The 18,800-nt window shown below is 42.0% G+C and overlaps 2 protein-coding genes across 3 annotated transcripts in view; one reads left to right on the top strand and one right to left on the bottom strand.

The window, feature by feature from the left end:
- QPCT (glutaminyl-peptide cyclotransferase) overlaps positions 1 to 18,103 on the top strand; it is a 39,826-nt gene extending 21,723 nt beyond the window's left edge. The window contains exons 3-8 of the mRNA XM_014538491.1: positions 4,315 to 4,461; positions 7,747 to 8,025; positions 11,816 to 11,992; positions 14,058 to 14,157; positions 16,267 to 16,383; positions 17,866 to 18,103. Of these exons, the coding sequence (XP_014393977.1) occupies positions 4,315 to 4,461; positions 7,747 to 8,025; positions 11,816 to 11,992; positions 14,058 to 14,157; positions 16,267 to 16,383; positions 17,866 to 18,011 (966 nt within the window). The 3' untranslated portion in view covers positions 18,012 to 18,103. The remainder of the gene's footprint in view (positions 1 to 4,314; positions 4,462 to 7,746; positions 8,026 to 11,815; positions 11,993 to 14,057; positions 14,158 to 16,266; positions 16,384 to 17,865) is intronic.
- LOC102242739 (interferon-induced, double-stranded RNA-activated protein kinase) overlaps positions 1 to 18,800 on the bottom strand; it is a 274,887-nt gene that overhangs the window by 184,150 nt on the left and 71,937 nt on the right. The gene's annotated exons all lie outside the window — the stretch shown is intronic.

Genomic DNA, 18,800 nt, shown 5'->3' on the forward strand with positions numbered 1-18,800 from the left:
ACATACACATATGTATATAAATGTGTGTATTTATGTTTATAGAGATGATAAAATTGTACCAATCTCATGAGTTTTATGAGAACTGAATGAGCTATTCACATAAAGCATTTAGCACAGTGGTTGTCATATAGCAAATGTTCAATTAAGGTTACTTGTTTATTTTATTATTATTTATTGTCTAACTTTTTACATATGTCTCCTTTTTCCCCAAATGGCCCCCCTCCCAGCCATTCCCACCCCGGGCAAACCCCCACCGCCCCAGTGTCTGTGTCCATTGGTTATGCTAATATGCATGCATACAAGTCCTTTGGTTGCTCTCTAACCCGCCCCCCTACCTGCCATTCGTCTCTGGATCTATTCTTGTTCATCAAATTAAGTTGATTATTATGAGTGAGATCATGTGATATTTATCTTTCTCTGACTGGCTTATTTCGCTTAGCATAATGCTCTCCAGTTCCATCCATGCTGTTGCAAATGGTAAAAGTTCCTTCTTTTTTATAGCGGCAGAGTATTCTATTGTGTAGATGTACCATAGTTTTTTAATCCACTCATCTGCTGTTGGGCACTTAGGTTATTTCCAAATCTTAGCTATTGTAAATTGTGCTGCTATGAACATAGGGGTGCATATATCCTTTCTGATTGGTGTTTTTGGTTTCTTGTTTTTGGGATATTGTCCTAGAAGTGGGATTACTGGGTCAAGTGGAAGTTTCATTTTTAACGTTTTGAGGAATTGTTTATTTTTTAAAATAAATACACATGACTTTCATACTAGAGATTATGCTGCATATACAGTTTTATATCTTACTGTGTTGCTTAATTGTATGAGTATTTCCTTGAGCTCATAATTTATTGAAAGCATCAGTTGATATTTACAAAATAATCATCATTCCACAATTTAACTATCCCTTTATTGCTGAATATTTAGATTGTTTCCAAACGTCCTCTATTGTTAAGCTGGGACCCAATGTATTTTAATGGTAGAAATTTATTGTAACAAAGGTGAAGTTCAATGATAAAGTTGAAATTATACCAGGTATAGAGGGACAGATTCTTTGAACAGAGCAACCATATACAGGAGAGTTGGCCTCACCTAGGAGTCCTCCCTCAGGGTCAGCTCTAGCGAGTTGCTACCGCTCCCCCCAGCATTTCACATTCCTCTCCTTCTAGGATCTAGAGCCACGTGTATTCTAAAAGTCCTTAGTCATCTATCCACCCATCTCACAGCCACTGATTCTTATGGAAACATCAACAGAGACTTCAAGGCAGGGACAGGGAACTCAATGATAGGATGGGTGTTGGTAGCAGAAAAAGACAAAATGTCCCATTTTGAACTTTACTAAGGTAAGTACTATGACATCAATTTTACCAATAAGGAAACTTGTCCTAGTCACAGCTAGTAAGTCAGGGAGCTGGGATTTCACCCTGAATTGATCACAGCCTGCACTGCTTTGCTTTTCAATAGATGCCTACTTGCATTGACAGAAGAGACATACCGTTATCTCATTCAGTTCCCTACTCTTCCACGACTGCATTTGTAATGTCAGTGGCATCCCACATGCAGAAGGAGTTCAGTGAATGCTGCCTGGGTTGAATTTGCAGGTAGACACAAGTGTTATCCCGAGTGCTGTTGGGAGACCCTCACATGGGATGGAAACTGGAATTGAATTGGCCCAGCTTCTGTAACACTCTCCTTTTAGTGCAACGATTTGGGACCGCATAGCCCTCTGAAAGGAACCACGTGATTAGCCTAGAGGAGTTGCCTCAGGGTATCTGGTTCACACTTTTTGAGCTGAAAGATTTTTGTCAAGGAAAGCAGACTTATTGTCCTTTCGGCCTGGGTGAAAAGAGGCGGGGGCTGTAACAGTGACTCATTCCTCCGAGAAGCCCTGTACCAATAGAAAATTGCCGATGTGTCTCTGAACTGAACTGAACCTAGAATAATTTGGGTCTTGCACTTAACATGGGCTCAACACTATTTCTGCCTCATTTACTTTCCTCGCACCCAGCCCATGCTTTCTCTCCAGGTTTTCCCTCTTTTCCTTCCTCTCATCTGCATATAGATTTTTCTGTTTATTGAGTTCAGAGAGTGAGTCTCCATAAAAATTGAATGAGTGCCATTTAGGTTGGAGAAGTCAAATGCTTTCCCCTCAGAGCTTTATGAATAGAAAGGCTTAAGCAACTTACCGAGTGTGGTGGTTTCCCATGTCTATCCTTCACTGACCGGGGAGCTTTTATAAACTCGGTGATTTCATAGCGGGGCAGAGGCGGGAAGGACTCTTTACTGAAGTACGTTAATTATATGGTTGAGTTCTTGGAGCCTGAAACAACTCATGCAAGTCTCTGTATTCAGGAGCATCCATGGCCTGTTTGAGGAACTTACCCTTTATTCATCCATTAAGCAGTTTTTGGATGATTCTTGTGGACTGTGTTTCACCCACATTATCTGTTACACTAGAGATGCTCCAGAGTTATTTGTTTTGTTCCTCTTTTTTCTGAAACCCGTTAAGAATTCTTTCAAGCCTCCATAAAGCCCCGTTAAAACATAAGCTTCATTTCCTTTTGCTGAGGACATGACCGCATCCACAGCGACCAGGTAGGCTCTGGGATGGCATGTTGTAAATCATTGGAAAAGGAGTCACTGTCCAAACAGCTTTCTTCCCCTTTTTTTTTTTTAATCCTCAGCTGAGGATATTTTTCCATTGATTTTTAGGGAGAGTGGGAGAAAGAAAGACAGAAATAGAGAAACACATTGATTGGTTGCCTCCTGTACAACCGGGGAGGAGCCTGCAATCCAGGTACATGCCCTTGACTGGAATTGAACCCGGGATCCTTCTGTTCTCAGGCTGACGCTCTACCCACTGAGCAAAACCGGCTAGGGCTCAAACAGCTTTTGAAACAATAACGCCCTGGGCCAACCCAACTCTAAGTCATCACAAGCATGTACTATCAGAAATTCAAAAAAAACAGAGCTCACCCATATGGAACTACAGCATTTCCTGGCCCTTTGCAGTAGGTAGCCACCTGTCTCTTCTGTCTTTATAATTGCTTGTGCATTCAACTGATTTAATATTTATGATAGCAAAAGGCCCAATTTACTTTATTATTATGTAAACCCAATCTCGGTGAAGATAGCTTTAGAAAGATAGTCACCTGTCACTTCCTTATTTGATGAATTCACCCACTATTTATGGAGTGCTCAATATGAGCTAGGAAGAGAGCAGAAAAAAGGAGAGAGTTTTGCTCTCACATGAAATCAGGCATTAAACAAGTATAAACCCAAGGAAGAGTCCTCTAAGCTACCACCTGAAATGAGCAGGAGTTGGCCAGGTGAAGAGGAAGGGACAAGCCTTCAAGGTAGAAGGCACCGCAGATGCAAAGCCCCAATGGGGCACAGCCTTACACTGCTTTGGGGCCTGTAAGGATGCCAGGGTGACTGAGCCTGGTGAGCTGAGGCGAGTGACCCTTCCTAGGGCTTGTGAGCCAGCGGGAGAGACCAGACAAGCTCTCGTTGGTCAGGTTAAGTAATAATTAACCACATAAAGTCTTCTGACTTCCTGCCTCCATTTTCTTATTTCTTCTTTCCCCATTTCCGGTGTTTTGTCACTTAGCTTTTGTTTTCTTCTCAAATTGCTGTTTGAGAGGTAATGTAGATGCACTTTGATTGTGAAGTACCAAGGAATGTAAAGGCTGTACTGACAAATTTATTAAGGAAAGATATTTTAAAATGTATTAGCAGTAAACAAACACAAACAAGAACAGGAGATAGATAATTGATATTTTAAAATCTTAGTTTTACAAAGCAGTTATACCAAAAGTCATTACACCTTACTCAGGAAATGTATCAAATATTCATTTTCAGGTTCAAAGCATTATATTAATTTTGTTTTTAAGACAAGCTGTCAAAAGAATTAGTTTAGCCCAGCTGGCGTGGCTCAGTGGTTGATCGTTGACCTATGAACCAGGTCACAGTTCGATTCCCGGTTAGGGCACATGTCCGAGTTTCGGGCTCAATCCCCAGTGTGGAGCGTGCAGGAGGCAGCCCATCAATGATTCTCATCATTAATGTTTCTATCTCTCCCTCTCCCTTCCTCTCTGAAATCAATAAAAATATATTTTAAAAAAGAATTAGTTTAACTTCCTAGATGGTAGGGGCCGGTATTTAATCTGACTAGCTTAATGCACCTTGTATAATGTAAGAGCTATCCCTTTATTCTGAGATTCAAAGCCAGTGTTTTTCAAACGCAGATGTCTCAAGGTAAGTCTTAAACATATTATGAAACAATAGTTGGTTAAATAACGTTGTTTAATCCTCAGAATGATCACCAACCAGCCATTCTGAATTCATCGTCTCTCCGGCAAGTTGCAGAAGGCACCAGTATTTCTGAAATGTGGCAGCATGACTTACGGCCATTGCTGATAGAGCGGTATCCAGGCTCCCCTGGGAGCTATGCTGCTCGCCAGGTGAGAATGCAGCACTCAAATCTAAGGGCTGTTGAATACTTGCTTTCACGTGAGAGGTTATCTATCGCCAGTTCTGAGTTATCTAACATTCAGATCTGCATTCTAATCTTATTATTCGCCAAAATAGGCAACCAAGAAAACCAAACAACTGAGAGTAAATGTCTGTTTTGTTAAGCATTGCATGTTTGCCTAAAACAATTTATGTGTGAAATCTCTGTGTGGGGTATGGTATCAGACAGGGTGGTAAGTGCTCAACTCTTGGTCATTTCTATAACAACCCCTTGGGCCCTAAACACCCAACAGTAACAGCCTTAGACAGCCCGTGCTCGCCAGTTCTGAGCCGAGAGTGAGTTACTGTCCTATCAGGCTTCCCTTTGGGAAGTTGTATTCTCCCTGGTGGGAGAGTCAAGATCAGTGACAAGCTACTTTCTCCAGGGCAGTGCTTCTCAAGCTTCTGACTCTGGCCCATGGTAAAAATAAGTGTGTATATGCAGAAGTCAAGCAGTCTAATTTCAGTCCAGATTCTGGAAGGGTTTAACCTTGACCTTTCCATCTATCACTGGAGGGTGGATGCTGGGGGGAACCGGCTCTGTGGTGTGTGCTCACAGATGTCTCTAGCTCTGGATCTTCTCATTTCAATGATACTCCTTGGGCTCATCTCTCTTCCCTATTTAAAAGAAATGGGCGTATAATAATAAAAATATAGCCTACATTCTACATTGCATTTTAGCATGGCTGGTGGGCCCAGGCGTTTGCTATCTGGAGTGAGGGAAGCACAGCAGCTTTAGACTCTCTCCCACAGCCAAGCGCCCCCTGCCTCGGACATTCTTGTGAGAAGAGCAGTCGTTTTTGCAGCCTGCTCTACAGAATTGTAGTGGGAACTTGCAGATCAAGTCTGAAAGCCAAAAGCACAACGAGATATATTGGTGATGTAATGAGGTTATGCAGCCAATATGATTGTTTAGAAAGAAATTAGTTGCTAAGACAAATAAAAATATTTACACGGAATAAAAAAAGATTACTTTAGGCAAAATTCTTTCTGGGCCATTTGCTGATGCTTTTGAGGATTTTAGTGTCAACATCGATATCAGGAATTATCGCAACTGGTTTAGTAGTTGAGAAATGAGTTTGTGTGTGAGACTTCAGTTGAGCAAAGCTAACAGATATATATTTTAAGTCCCAATTCATTTTGTAAGCACGTAGGCTGCTGAAGACAGTTTATGGAGCAGCTCAACATCTGGCTGCCAGATGTTCTGGAGTACATGCCTTTTGAAAAATTTTTTTGCATGACCCCTTTTATGGGAAATAATTTTTCCCTCAAGTCTGAAGATAACTTTTCATATTCTGTGTAAAGCTTATCTTAGTTGCATAACGCTTTCTCTCTATTCAAACTACTAATATTCTATATCATACAATTTTATATATTCTCATTGAGAATACTTATAATTAAAAAATTAAATTTTTTTTAGCTTGGCTGGTGTGGGTCAGTGGTTGAGCATTGATATATGAACCAGGAGGTCACGGTTCGATTCCTGGTCAGGGCACATGCCCGGGTTGTAGGCTCGATCCTCAGTGTGGGGCATGCAGGAGGCAACTGATCAATGATTCTCTCTCATCATCGATGTTTCTATCTCTCTCTCCCTCTCTTTTCCTCTCTGAAATAAATAAAAATATATATTTTTAAAAATTTAAAAAATTTTTAAAAGAAGGAAAAAATAGTGTATTAATTACAATTTAGGCATATTTACTAATAGCCAACTGTGAACAAAGCCCAATACTGAGAATTGTGGAGAATAACAAGAATGAGATATACATGATGATTTCAACAAGGTTACTAGTATAAACATTTCTTTTTTTTTTTTAATATGAAAAGACAACTTATCAACCTATAATAGAAAAAGGCAAGGTACTGTGTATTTGTGCTATTTAGGCCGAAGTCCACCTCACTATAGAAAGCAGAAAGTGGACAGCTGGAGAATTATGTTTTTATTTGGCGTTTGCAGGGTTGGCTGTAGAGACACTGTGCTTCCCCCTGGTTCAGTTCTCTTCCCGGAAGCTTCCTGCCACAGTTTTTCCAAGGTCCTTGCCCACATGCCATGTCACATTAGTTAGGGCAGGAGGCCACACAAGACTTGGCGAGGCTAGAAAATTGTGTTTCCCTGGGAGGAAAAAATCTCCCCTTCTTTTCCAGTTATTATGTTATTTGTTTATCACTTCAGAGTCCATCCCCACTGATGGTCATTGTGGAACAGATTGCTGGTTATGTGGATGGTTACTTTGTCACTTGACTTCAAAAAAATCCTTTAAAGCAACTTACAAAGACATGTATATTTCAAAATAAAATAAATGGAACCCAGTGAGAAAAATGAGGCAAAGGGAAAATAAAGGCAGGAAAGGGCAAATGGAACAGTGATGAACTCACCCACAGATGCTTAAAGAAGACCCTTCTAGTGTCTGAGGTGGAGTTTCTTTTGTATCTGATACTTTTTCCTGTCATTTACCGTGTTGCTCAGAAGGTCTAAGATAACCAGGAGAAACGGGTTTATTTTTACCAGAACGTGCAGTGGGTCTGGGCCTTCCTTGAATGCAGAAGGAAAGCTACTCGGTAGTCACTGTGGTTCAGAGTCGCTTATTGATTCTTAGAGTGGGCAGGACCTCAAATATCCCTACCCATCCCCTTGTTGTGGGACTCCCTGTATAGTATCCTGAGCGGGTGAGCATCAGTATCTTTTGTTAGTGTTCATTATATTGCGAAGTATCTGTTGGACTTGAGGCACCTGCTATACACTGGAGACCTAAAGAGCTATCATGTGCCGTGCTTGCCTCAGAGAGCTTAGAGTGGAAGTTGAGACCCTGGTATATCTGTTTTCTCAAACATGCCTTCTTAGCCTCCTAGAGAAATGGAAAGTGGGCTTTAATACATATTGAACTGGATCTCTATCTCCGGACATGTAGAAATGTTCATGTTAGATTGTTAAGTGAGAAGAGCAGGATTCTATTCCTATAAAAACACATCCAGTCTATGAGTTTGTGCTACTATATGTTTGTGTAAAAAAAAAAAAGAGAGAAGATGTACATCAGACTATTAACAATACTATTAACAATTTGCAGGGAGAATATTGGGGGAGAGGGAGAAGATTAGCCTTTCTTCTATACATCCTTGCTATTCATTCAATAAGCATGTACTGCATTGTTAACTTGAAAGGCCTATAAGCAATTTAAAACATACTGAGCAAATGAAACCTGTCTTGATCTGAAATTTTGTTATTTTTTTGTTTTGAACAGCATATCATGCAGAGAATTCAGAGACTTCAAGCTGACTGGGTCTTGGAAGTAGACACCTTCTTGAGTCAGACACCTTATGGATATCGGTCTTTCTCAAATATCATCAGCACCCTCAATCCCACTGCTAAACGGCACCTGGTACTTGCTTGTCACTACGACTCCAAGTATTTCCCCCATTGGGACAACAGGGTGTTTGTGGGAGCCACTGACTCAGCCGTGCCCTGTGCGATGATGTTGGAACTAGCTCGTGCCTTAGACAAGCAACTCCTTTCCTTGAAGGTATCTGTTTCCCTCTTGTAGATTCTTGGCATAAAACACAGGAGCAGTAACTCAGAGTGAATTCGAGAATCCTTGCGGGGAGTGAGAAGGCCATTTAGAAATGTAGACTTTCAGGACATTTTGTATCAATTGTTTGCAAAATGGTATGAATTTGAATGAATATTAATTGGAAGATTACATTATTTGAAACGTCAACCATGGGCAATAAACCTAAGATACACGACAGTGAATTCATTAATTGGCACCTGATTTCTTAGTTTTGAATACACATTAAATTAAGGGCAACATTTCTTTGTGAAAAATTAAGAAGGTGGAAGATGGATACAGGTATATGTCTGAGAACTCTGTTTATTTCTTCTTGTTTATGGAGCCACAGACATCACAACCTTCTGATCTGAGAGCCGGTGGCCCTCAAGAGTGAGTAATTCAGACATATCAAGATGAAAAGCATGAAGCAGAAATGCATTATGGTTATTATCTGTGAATCTCAGCTCAATTTTATGTAGCATAGTAGAGCTTTTGTTATGTTCTCAGCTCAGAATACTTCTGGGACTCTCAGATGTTATTTCAGTCTCTGTGTTCTTAAGGGTATATTGGGGAAAAGTGCTAAACTAGATGAAGACATTTTGTTCAGATATCACTCATAACCAAGTAAACACAACAAAGCAAAAACAAAAAACTTCGTTCGCAGGCAACGGATGCCTCTTTCTCCCCTCAGAGCTTTATGAAGGGGCCAGCCTGGGGTACAATGGGGGTAAAGAAGTAAAATGTTTATCTTGTAATGGAAGTAATAGAGATATTTGGTTCTATTTTTGCTGGATATGCTGCACTTGAAGAAAGCAAGAATTGTTTATAACCTCTCGGTATCCTTTTCACTGTTTTTTGTTTTGTTTTCTGAACTTTCTATGATGTCTTTGTCCCATGCTCTACCCTGCTTTTAACTAGCATTCTTCCCCAGCTACTGAGTGAGGGAGTTCTGAAGCTGATGGGACAGTTTGATTTCTCATATTTGCATTCTAGTGTCAGGACATGAAATGAAATGGATGTGACGTAAAGGCACAGGTTGTGTAGTGCCTGTGCTTTCTCTGGGGGAGCTCCTGTACCTTTTGCATGTACCTCATACCTGCTTTTGGTAGAAGGAGCTGAATGAGTTGTTGGGTAGGGATCCCCATGAAAAACTACACGTACATTCTCTTCATTATCCTTACTAATAGAGGTAGTGATGTGGACAGTTTTTAAAAAGGGCTAGTTTTGGGTACAAGCATTGAGAGTATCAGATTTATTCTCACAGTTGGATTTTAATTTAAACTGTAGGAAGGAGTTATTTTAAGTTCTTCAGCTGTCATGAATTGGGTAGGCGGTGATGGAATGTGACCTGGGAGAGGTCTGGATTATTGGCCCAACTCTTTGCAGCCCTCTCCCCTCTAGTAATAAGATTATAATTATGTATTCACATCTTTTGCCTTATAACTTTGCTGTGTTCCTCCCTCCTCCCCCAATGGCAGGTTGTACCTTGTCATTCCTTACCTCTGGACTTGGTTATTTGACTTGTCTTGGCCAATAGAATGCCTGTAGATGTGACACAAGCAGAGGCTAGAAGTGTGCTTGTGCAATTGGGCTTGCTCCCTCGTGCCTTTGCCATCACCAGGAAAAGGGTGTGCCCTGGCTAGCCTGCCAGCCCCTGGAGGAGGATAAGAGACATGTGGAACAAAGCCAACCTTGATGACTTTGATGAAGCAAGGCTCCTGATCCAGCCCACACCGGCCTCGATCAGTTGTCCCCAGCTGACCTACAGACCCAGGAGGATTCATGAGTGTTGTTTTAAGCCACTGAGTTTAGGGTGGTTTTTCACACCTTACTATTGAGATAGCCTTGGGTGGGGAAAGAGTGCAGGTAATTCACCAACTATGTTGACACTGGTAATTAGGCATCTATCATGTTGCCACCAAGAAGGATTGGAAGAGCTTCACAAATCAGGCTACACAGATAGTGAGGAAGTGGGGGTGGGGGGAGCTGGGAAGGAGAGTGTTGTTAAACCTCAGAAGCACTTAGATACGTAGGTTCCCACCCCACACCTGGAAGATAGGTGAGTACCCCATCTGTATTCTTGCGGGAGATGACAGAATGTTTTTCTAGAGAAACTGAACCAGGGAGGTTCTGGACATGCTATGAGACACCAGATGTAAAGGAGAGCAGTAGTGAGGTGCCTCATAGAAAGCAAGGAGGTGAGGTGGAAGTCTCACATTGAACACTGAGATTCGCAGCCTTTCCCCCACTTCCAGCATGAGAAAGCCAGCAGCCAGCTTGTACCCAGAGACAGGAACCTGGAGGATCCTTCTCTGGAGCATATGAACCATCTCAGTGAAAACTCCAGCTGGGCACCAGGTCACCCTGCAGGGAAGCCAATCTACTCAGTGTTATAGGCCTTATTCTTTATATGAACGGACACAAAGGATGACCAGACATTTGAGGACAGTCTCCGACATGAAAGCAAGCCAGCAAAACAAATAATACAAATTGAAAAATGAACTGGGAGGAAATCAAGCACAAGGAGCAGAAGAGGACTTAAAGGACACAGTTTCTAATGTCCTCAGATAAGAGGGGAAGGGATACCTCTAACAGATTAAGGAAACATCAGAATCGGTTTGGTCCACTGGGGAGCACGTCCCCAGCACGTTAGTGAGGGGGAGAGCGCAAACGGTTGTGTATTTCCCCCTGCCACGTCCAGCTGCACGGGGGCAGGCACGGCGGAAGCAGAGAGTGGACTTGAGGGCATGTGTTTGCCATGTGAGTTTGACCAAGGCAGAGAGAGACAAGGGAGTGGAGCGTATTTTCAAGGGAGTGATTAGAATGATTGACTCTGGAATTTGAGCTGAACATGGGGTGAAGTGAGGACATCCTGGGGGTGAAGGACTCGGAAAAGGGAAACGATTCAATAGATTAGGGATTGCAGTTGGGTTGCAGATTCTGGGAGTTGGGGGACTAATCTAAAAAGTGAGAGTCGTCAGACAGTGGAAAGTAAAACATTCATCAGAACCCTGCTTACACTTCTGAAAAGTTCTCCTGAAAACCATCTCTTGCGTGAAGTCTTCCTTGACACCCCAAGGATTCAACCCCTCATTCTATCCATTCCCAGATGAGTTTTACTTTACATGTGTGACCCTTGGCACCTTTTGCCATGTTCATGTATTTGGTTGATCTTTCCTACCCCAACTAAAGTGTAGGCTCCTGCAGGGGGAGAGGCTGTAATGATTACTCTTTGTGTCCCCCCTGTTGCATTCCTAGGGCAGGTGCTCAAACCTAGACTCACAAAAAAAAAAAAAAAAAAAAAAAAAAAAAGGCAAGCACATCATGGATGAGTAGCCAAATAGATTTGCAGTTGTTCAGGTTGGGTTTCCTGGGATGCACACTCTGACTTGGAGGTTAGCATTTAGGTCATTTCTTAGGGAGTGGCCCTGACTCAACACCTGTGGCAGGGAGGGGAGAGCAATAGGATCAGGCAGAGGGAGAAGTCAGGCTGTCTTGCAGGTTCAATAGCGTCAGCCAATCTCTGGGCATCTCTGGGGGTGGCAGGGCCTTTCAAAGTTCTCTGAAGAGTCAGAGAAAATGCATAACCTCTCTTTTCATGGGGAGTGGGAGACGGTGAGATTTACATGGGGGTGTGATGATTTTCAGGGAAGAAGTGGTGCCAAATCAATGGTGTTGTATTTTCACTCACTGTGTTATTGTCCCTTTTGTTGCGGCTCAGCTGTCCTCTCCCCAGTTACCTTTTCACTGTTCTTTTTGCCAGAACGTTTCAGACTCCAAGCTGGATCTGTCACTCCAGCTGATTTTCTTCGACGGGGAAGAGGCTTTTCTTCACTGGTCCCCTCAAGACTCTCTGTATGGGTCTCGACACTTAGCTGCAAAGATGGCATCGACCCCACACCCACCTGGAGCGAGAAACACCAACCAACTGCACAGCATGGTTAGTCTGGGAAGTACCCGTGGTGCTGCGGCTGCAGGTGCTGCCTCAAAGGCAGCCAAAGCTAAAGCCAATTAAAGACCGAAAAATGCCCCGGCATCCTTGGAGCAGTGTTTATAACAGAACATTCCTTGGCAGGCGTTTGGGTTTTTGAGGAATCCCAGAGCTAAAAAGAAGGATTCTGGGTTAGCAGTTGCGCCCGAGCTTCATTAAAATATTTCCCTGAAATGATAGGAACATTTACATAGTAAGTTTTGAAAGTTGAATGTTATTGATTTAAAGTGTTCAAAAATGTAAAAACACTTTAATTAAAAGGCTGTAAAACATCCGATTAAGGAGACATCACAGTCAGTTTGGTCCAATGGGATTGCATGCCCCTGGTACTGCATAGAGGTGGAGAGAGCACCCCTTCTTGGAGCCCTGAGGCCTGAGGAGGTGGGGGTCTTGGGAAATGGAGTTAGAGTGGGACGTGGTATGAGGATGGGAGTGAAGAATTTCCTCAGTGGATTCGCAGCGTTATAATGACTCTGTGCATATGACATTTTGATGGGCTGGTTTTGATGTGGTATTTTTGACGTGGGGGTGGAGACATTTTGATGCTGCCTTAAAACCCTGCTCTTACTACCAAGTAATGGGTGCAACACATGACTCCATTTTCATCCCCAATCCTGGCCCCCCTCCGCCCCCTTGTCCCTCACCCTGCCCTTGAATTCTTTCCCTATTCTAGTTCTCTTCCTGTATTTGACCATCACTCAGTCTTGAGTCCTCACTAACCCCAGCTTGGGACCTCATGCCTCTCCTGAGTCTTCATTCTTCCCGTGCCTTTGTGCATCCCTGACCTTCACCCTATCTGTGCACTGAAAGCCTATTTCTAACCACTCCACTTGTCCCAGTCCTTTGCCCTGTCACTTACCTTCTCCCTCTGAGTCCACATGGCCAGGTTAAATGTCCTCTATGATTCTGACACACCCCATGTGGGCATTCTCTCCATCCTGAGGTCCATTGGCAGCTCACAGTGGATCAGGGGAATATGGTCAGCACCTCATTCGGTCACTTGAAGCCAAATGGCTAAAAAGGATTCAGAGGAGGAGGAGAGACCTGGCTGATCAGTAGGAAGAACAAAGTTATTTATCATTCCAAATATATGAATCCATAATATGATTAAGATCATTCCTCCTCCCCTCCCCCCCAAAACACTCTTATTAGCTTATCTAACCATGTAAATACATTCTGATTTCAAACAAGCCCATTTCCCCCAATGAATATATTTAATCATCATTCATGAGTTAATAGATACTATATCTTTAGAATGGTAGACTCTGCAAATATTTACCTACCATGTGTAGGATCTACACTAGATATTTACCCACACATGATCTCACTTATATAAATCAGTTTTTAAACCAGGGTTAGGCGGGGGGAGGGGTGTGTAAGGACTCTCTTCAGGGAGTCCTTAATACTGCTGATGTTTTATGGCTCAAACAAGTTAAGGAACACTGGTTTAATTGTAGAGCATATAACCAGAAGAGACCTTTAGAGATCAGCAAGTTTGAGCTTCTGGTTTATAGAAAAGGACACGGACAGCCAGAGACATCAGGTCCTGTAGCTCCTGGTCAAGGAATTTTTCTTATATGCTACTTTGGGGAATAAATAGTTACTAAGTGTTCTCTTATAGGTGGTTATGTCATTACAGACAAAGAATAAAATGGCGAATTAGAATGGAATAGAAGATCAGGGGCTTGGACTCTCATCTGAAAATCAAGTTAAATGTATTCTTTTTAAATCTATGAAATACTTATCCAAATGTCCTCTTTCTAATTTATTTTCAGTGAAATCCTTCTGGGATTCCAGACACAAAGAATCTACATATTGCCATTTAATGGCAAAGCAAGATTTAATAAATTCGCCAAAGTATTAGCTTACAGTGCTATTAAATCTTTTGTTCATAAAGCTCCCTAGATTATTCTCAATTGTTAATATGCCTATAGTTTTGATTCATTTTTTTACATTGATGAATATGGAACGTGTTTTTAGTGACAATGACTAAACAATATTTTTTCTCCCTTAGGATTTATTGGTCTTATTAGATTTAATTGGAGCTCCAAACCCAACATTTCCCAATTTTTTCCCAAACTCTGCCCGATGGTTTGATAGACTTCAAGCAATTGGTAAGCACCAATGTTATTAAAACTAGGTTTCTTCCTCCTGACAAACACTACATTTTAAAATTTAAAATTTATGATTTAAGTGTATGATTTGAATATATACTATCCTTTACTGGCTTTTCCCCTTGCTTTATGGATTAATTATTTGTTCCTATTCATCTCTTTTAGTAGGCCCACTTTATTTTCCTGCATGAAACTGCATTTTGATATCCTATATAATGAAAGGCTAATATGCAAATCGACTGAACGGTGGAACGACCGGTTGCTATGACGTGCACTGACCACCAGGGGGCAGATGCTCAACACAGGAGCTGCTCCCTGGTGGTCAGTGCACTCCCACAGGGGTAGCACTGCTCAGCCAGAAGTCCTGAGCCAGGCTCACGGTATAAAGGAAAAAAGTTATTCTCCTTTTCTTTCTCTAAGCCCCAAAGCCTCCCTCTTGAGCCATAGATACCTTTGTTTCTTTGCCTGGCCTGACCTGGTCTATAGTTTTGATTAATTTTTAAAAATATATATTTTATTGATTTTTTACAGAGAGGAAGGGAGAGGGATAGAGAGCTAGAAACATCGATGAGAGAGAAACATCGATCAGCTGCCTCCTGCACACTCCCCACTGGGTATGTGCTCGCAACCAAGGTACATGCCCTTGACTGGAATTGAACCTGAGACCCTTCAGTCTGCAGGCCGACGCTCTATCCACTGAGCCAAACTGGTCAGGGCAGTTTTGATTAATTTTAAGCAGTGGGAAAAGCACTTCAATCTCAACTCACACTTTTGCCATGAGTTCAGAATTTGCCAATATGCAGATTTAGAATATTACAAGAGAAACTTTTACCTGAACCTTAGATACTTTTCTTTGGCAAATTTCAATTTCTAGTTTGAAAGAATTGCTTTTGTGGTATTATTAATATAAGCATCTTGGGCCTCTCTTAGCATGTTTTCTTTACTTTGATGGTAGCCTCAAAAATTTGGGTTTGGCCATTTTTCAAGGATTTTCTGCACTTTTCTTATTTCCTCTACCAGAATGAATTTATAGCATTAACTTGCACCTTACTGGTTTTTAACCCGTTGTGCTGCCCCCTCCTAGTGGTACTTACTGTACTTCAAACCATATCTAATTGCATAAGGAAAAGTTATATCCTAAGATGAAAGAATTGTAAGTGTCAATTAATGGATTGCGAATATTCTTTGGTGGTGGTTCCTAAAATATTACATATGTTCCTAAATATCTCCATATTCCTAAAATATCACATATGCATGCTTGCCACTTGGTCTAGTTTTACACTTTAAATTTAGCAATTAAAAACACACACCCGGCTATCCTGATGAGTTTCATTTAATTGTCTTATAGTTTTCTTGTGATCTCTTATCATTTTGTAATATAGAACTCATGTTATATGTAACCAGGTAACATAACACGTGAGTTCTATGTTACAAGATGATGAGTGATGGAATGCAGGCCAATGAGTGATGGAATGCAGGCCAATGGTTCTCAGACTAGAGTGTGCGTTACCTAGAGAGCTTGTTACAACACACAGTGCTGGGCTCCGTCCCTAGAGTTTCTGATTCTGTGAGTCTGAAGTGGGTCCAGATAATTTACATTTCTAACAAGTTGCCAGGTGATTCTGATACCCCTGGTCAGAGACCACACTTTGAGAACCACTGATGCAGGTCGTAGCAGGTAACCCCTTTCCATAAAGTGGCCACTCAGTAAACTTCATCCTTATTCTGTTTGAGTATTACCCTTCCAAGCCCCACATCTCCTCTTAAGGTATTCTTCATACAGGATCTCAGATCTATGAGTACCTATGTTGTTTTCTCCCCATTTCCCCCCCTGTTTTTCTCATTCTTCATCTCTCCATTCTTTTACTGAGTTTCACCTCTAAGAAGGTTCTCACCTGTAAATCTACAGCCACATGTGACCCTTCTCATCCCCAAACTACTCCAAAATGTACACACCCATGTAGAGCCCAGATGGTTATTGACATATGTTCACGGCCGCATGTTTTAAAAGCAATGGCCACATGTGCTAAGATTTCACACTCTTTATGCATTCTGTGTATTCATCAGATAAAAACAGATATTCATCTACTGTCTAATTGTCATCTGCAGAACATGAACTCCATGCATTAGGTTTGCTCAAAGCTCATTCTTTGGAGAGGCGGTATTTCCAGAATCATGGTTTTGGAGGAATGATTCAGGATGACCATCTCCCATTTTTAAGAAGAGGTAATAATGTGTGTGTATATGTATGTGTGCATACACATGTGCATTTTTAACCTATTGTATTCATTGTATTTTATGTGCTTTTGCAACAATCTAGAAGGGTAAGGAACCATTAGATTTAATGAATTGAATAATTAAGTCATTCACCAATCATCTTATGGCTTCTATTTTTTTCATGAAAGTTATTCACAATCCTTGACACCTTTATATTTTTTTCCTGCAGCTAGGATATTTATGAAAGCTCATGTTCCATTGACCGTGCCTTCACTTTTATAGAGTTAGACTGTATTCTTACACTTTGTGTTAACTCTGATGTTTACTAATTAATAAGGAAGCCGTATCCTTGATGTCAATGGTGGGAGTTTAAACAAACCCAAGGACTCTTTTTTTTTTTTTAATATTTTTTATTGATTTCAGAGAGGAAGGGAGAGGGAAAGAGAGAAACATCACTGGTGCGAGAGAATCATTGATCAGCTGCCTCCTGCACGTCCCCTTCTGGGGATTGAGCCCACAACCCCAGGCATGTGCCCTTGACTAGAATCAAGCCCAGGACCCTTCAGTCTGCAGGCTGACTCTCTGTACACTGAGCCAAACTGGCGAGCTAGGGCAAACCCAAGGACTCTTGCAGGAGCCTCCCAATTGGTCTCTAGCGTTTGCTCTTGCTTCCCTATTCTTTACACAGGAATGAGAGTTATCTTTTAAAAATGTAAATAAAATTATGTTCCTTTTCTGCTTTAAAGCTCTAGTGGCTTGCTATCATGTAGAATAAGATCAAAAGTCTTTACCATTACCTGTAAGGGCCTCCATTTTCTGACTCTGTTCTCCCTCTCTAACATCACCTCCTACGTCTGTCTCCAATCAGTATTACTTCAATCCAGCCACACTGGCTCCTCGCTGTTCCTCAAGCAGGCCAAGCTCACTCCTCACCCCAGGGCCTTTGCACTTACTACTACTGCTGCCTAGAATACTTCTCCCTAGACTTTTGCACAGCATGCTTTTCCTTTGTTGCATGTCTCTATTTATTTGTTAGCTTCTCACAGAGGCCTTCCCTGACTTTAAATACCTTCTTCTTGGCTCCACTGTCTGCCTCTTATTCTCTATTTCCTCACTTTATTTTATTGTTCTTTATAAGCCATATCACTTTCTAAAATTATTTTTTGTATTTGTTTATTTGCTTCTTTCTCTACTGGAATGGAGATGCCATATGACCAGGACTTTGCCTTTTAACTGATGAAACCTTAACTTCTAGAATAGGGGCTGGTATATAGTTGGTGCTTTCTAATTACTTACTGAATTAATTAACATTTGTTTAACTAATGAATGACTTTGGAGTACAAGGGTAAGATATAAGGGAGTACACAGAAGATGATGAATAACCTACTGTCTTTATATGGAAGGGACAGAACCCACTCAGACTTCTGCTTGCCAAATTATACTTTCTAGTTTAAATATGGACTTAATTACAAGTTGGTTCTTTCTTATTAGGTGTTCCAATTTTGCATCTGATAGCATCTCCTTTCCCTGAAGTATGGCATACGATGGATGACAATGAAGAAAATTTGGATGAAGCAACCATTGACAATCTAAACAAAATTATACAAGTATTTGTGTTAGAATATTTGCATTTGTAATGTTCTCATTTAGTTCATGAGAATTGTACCTAGTATTGAATTTGAAAGTCAAGGTACAATCCTATCTAATAAAAGAGTAATATGCAAATTAACCATCACACCTCACTCTGTCATTCTGTCACAAAGATGGCGGCGGCCACGGAGCTGGAGTGAGCAGGAAGCTTGGTTGCCCCTGGCAATGGAGGAAGCCAAGCTTCCCGCCCTCCCGGGCCAGTCCTGAGCTCCGCTCAAGGCTACAAAGTTTCAATTATAGAAGATACATAAATCCCAGCCTGTGGCCATGGCCAGCCTGAAAACGGCCCTCAGCCCCTCACCCAGACTGGCCAGGCACCCCAGTAGGGCCCCCCACCCTGAAGGGGCTGTGGCCAGCCTGAAAACAGCCCTCAGCTCCTCACCCAGGCTGGCCACAAACCCATAGGGTGAGGGTTCCCACTGTGGGGCTTGACCAGCCTGCAAACAGCCATCAGCCCCTCACCCAGGCTGGTCAGGCACCCCAGTGGGGACCCCTACCCTAAAGGGAGTGTGACCAGCCTGAAAACAGCTCTCAGCCCCTCACCCAGGCTGGCCAGACACCCTAGTGGGACCCCCACCCTGATCCGGGACACCCTTCAGGGCAAACCAGCTGGCCCCCACCCGTGCACCAGGCCTCTCTCCTATATAATAAAAGGGTAATATGCAAATTGACCCTAACAGCAGAAAGACTGAGAATGACTGGTCACTATGACACACACTGACCACCAGGGGGCAGACGCTCAATGCAGGAGCTGCCCCTTGGTAGTCAGTGTGCTC

This window comes from Myotis brandtii, unplaced genomic scaffold, assembly GCF_000412655.1.
Source record: "Myotis brandtii unplaced genomic scaffold, ASM41265v1 scaffold191, whole genome shotgun sequence".
In the NCBI taxonomy this organism is placed as follows: domain Eukaryota; kingdom Metazoa; phylum Chordata; class Mammalia; order Chiroptera; family Vespertilionidae; genus Myotis; species Myotis brandtii.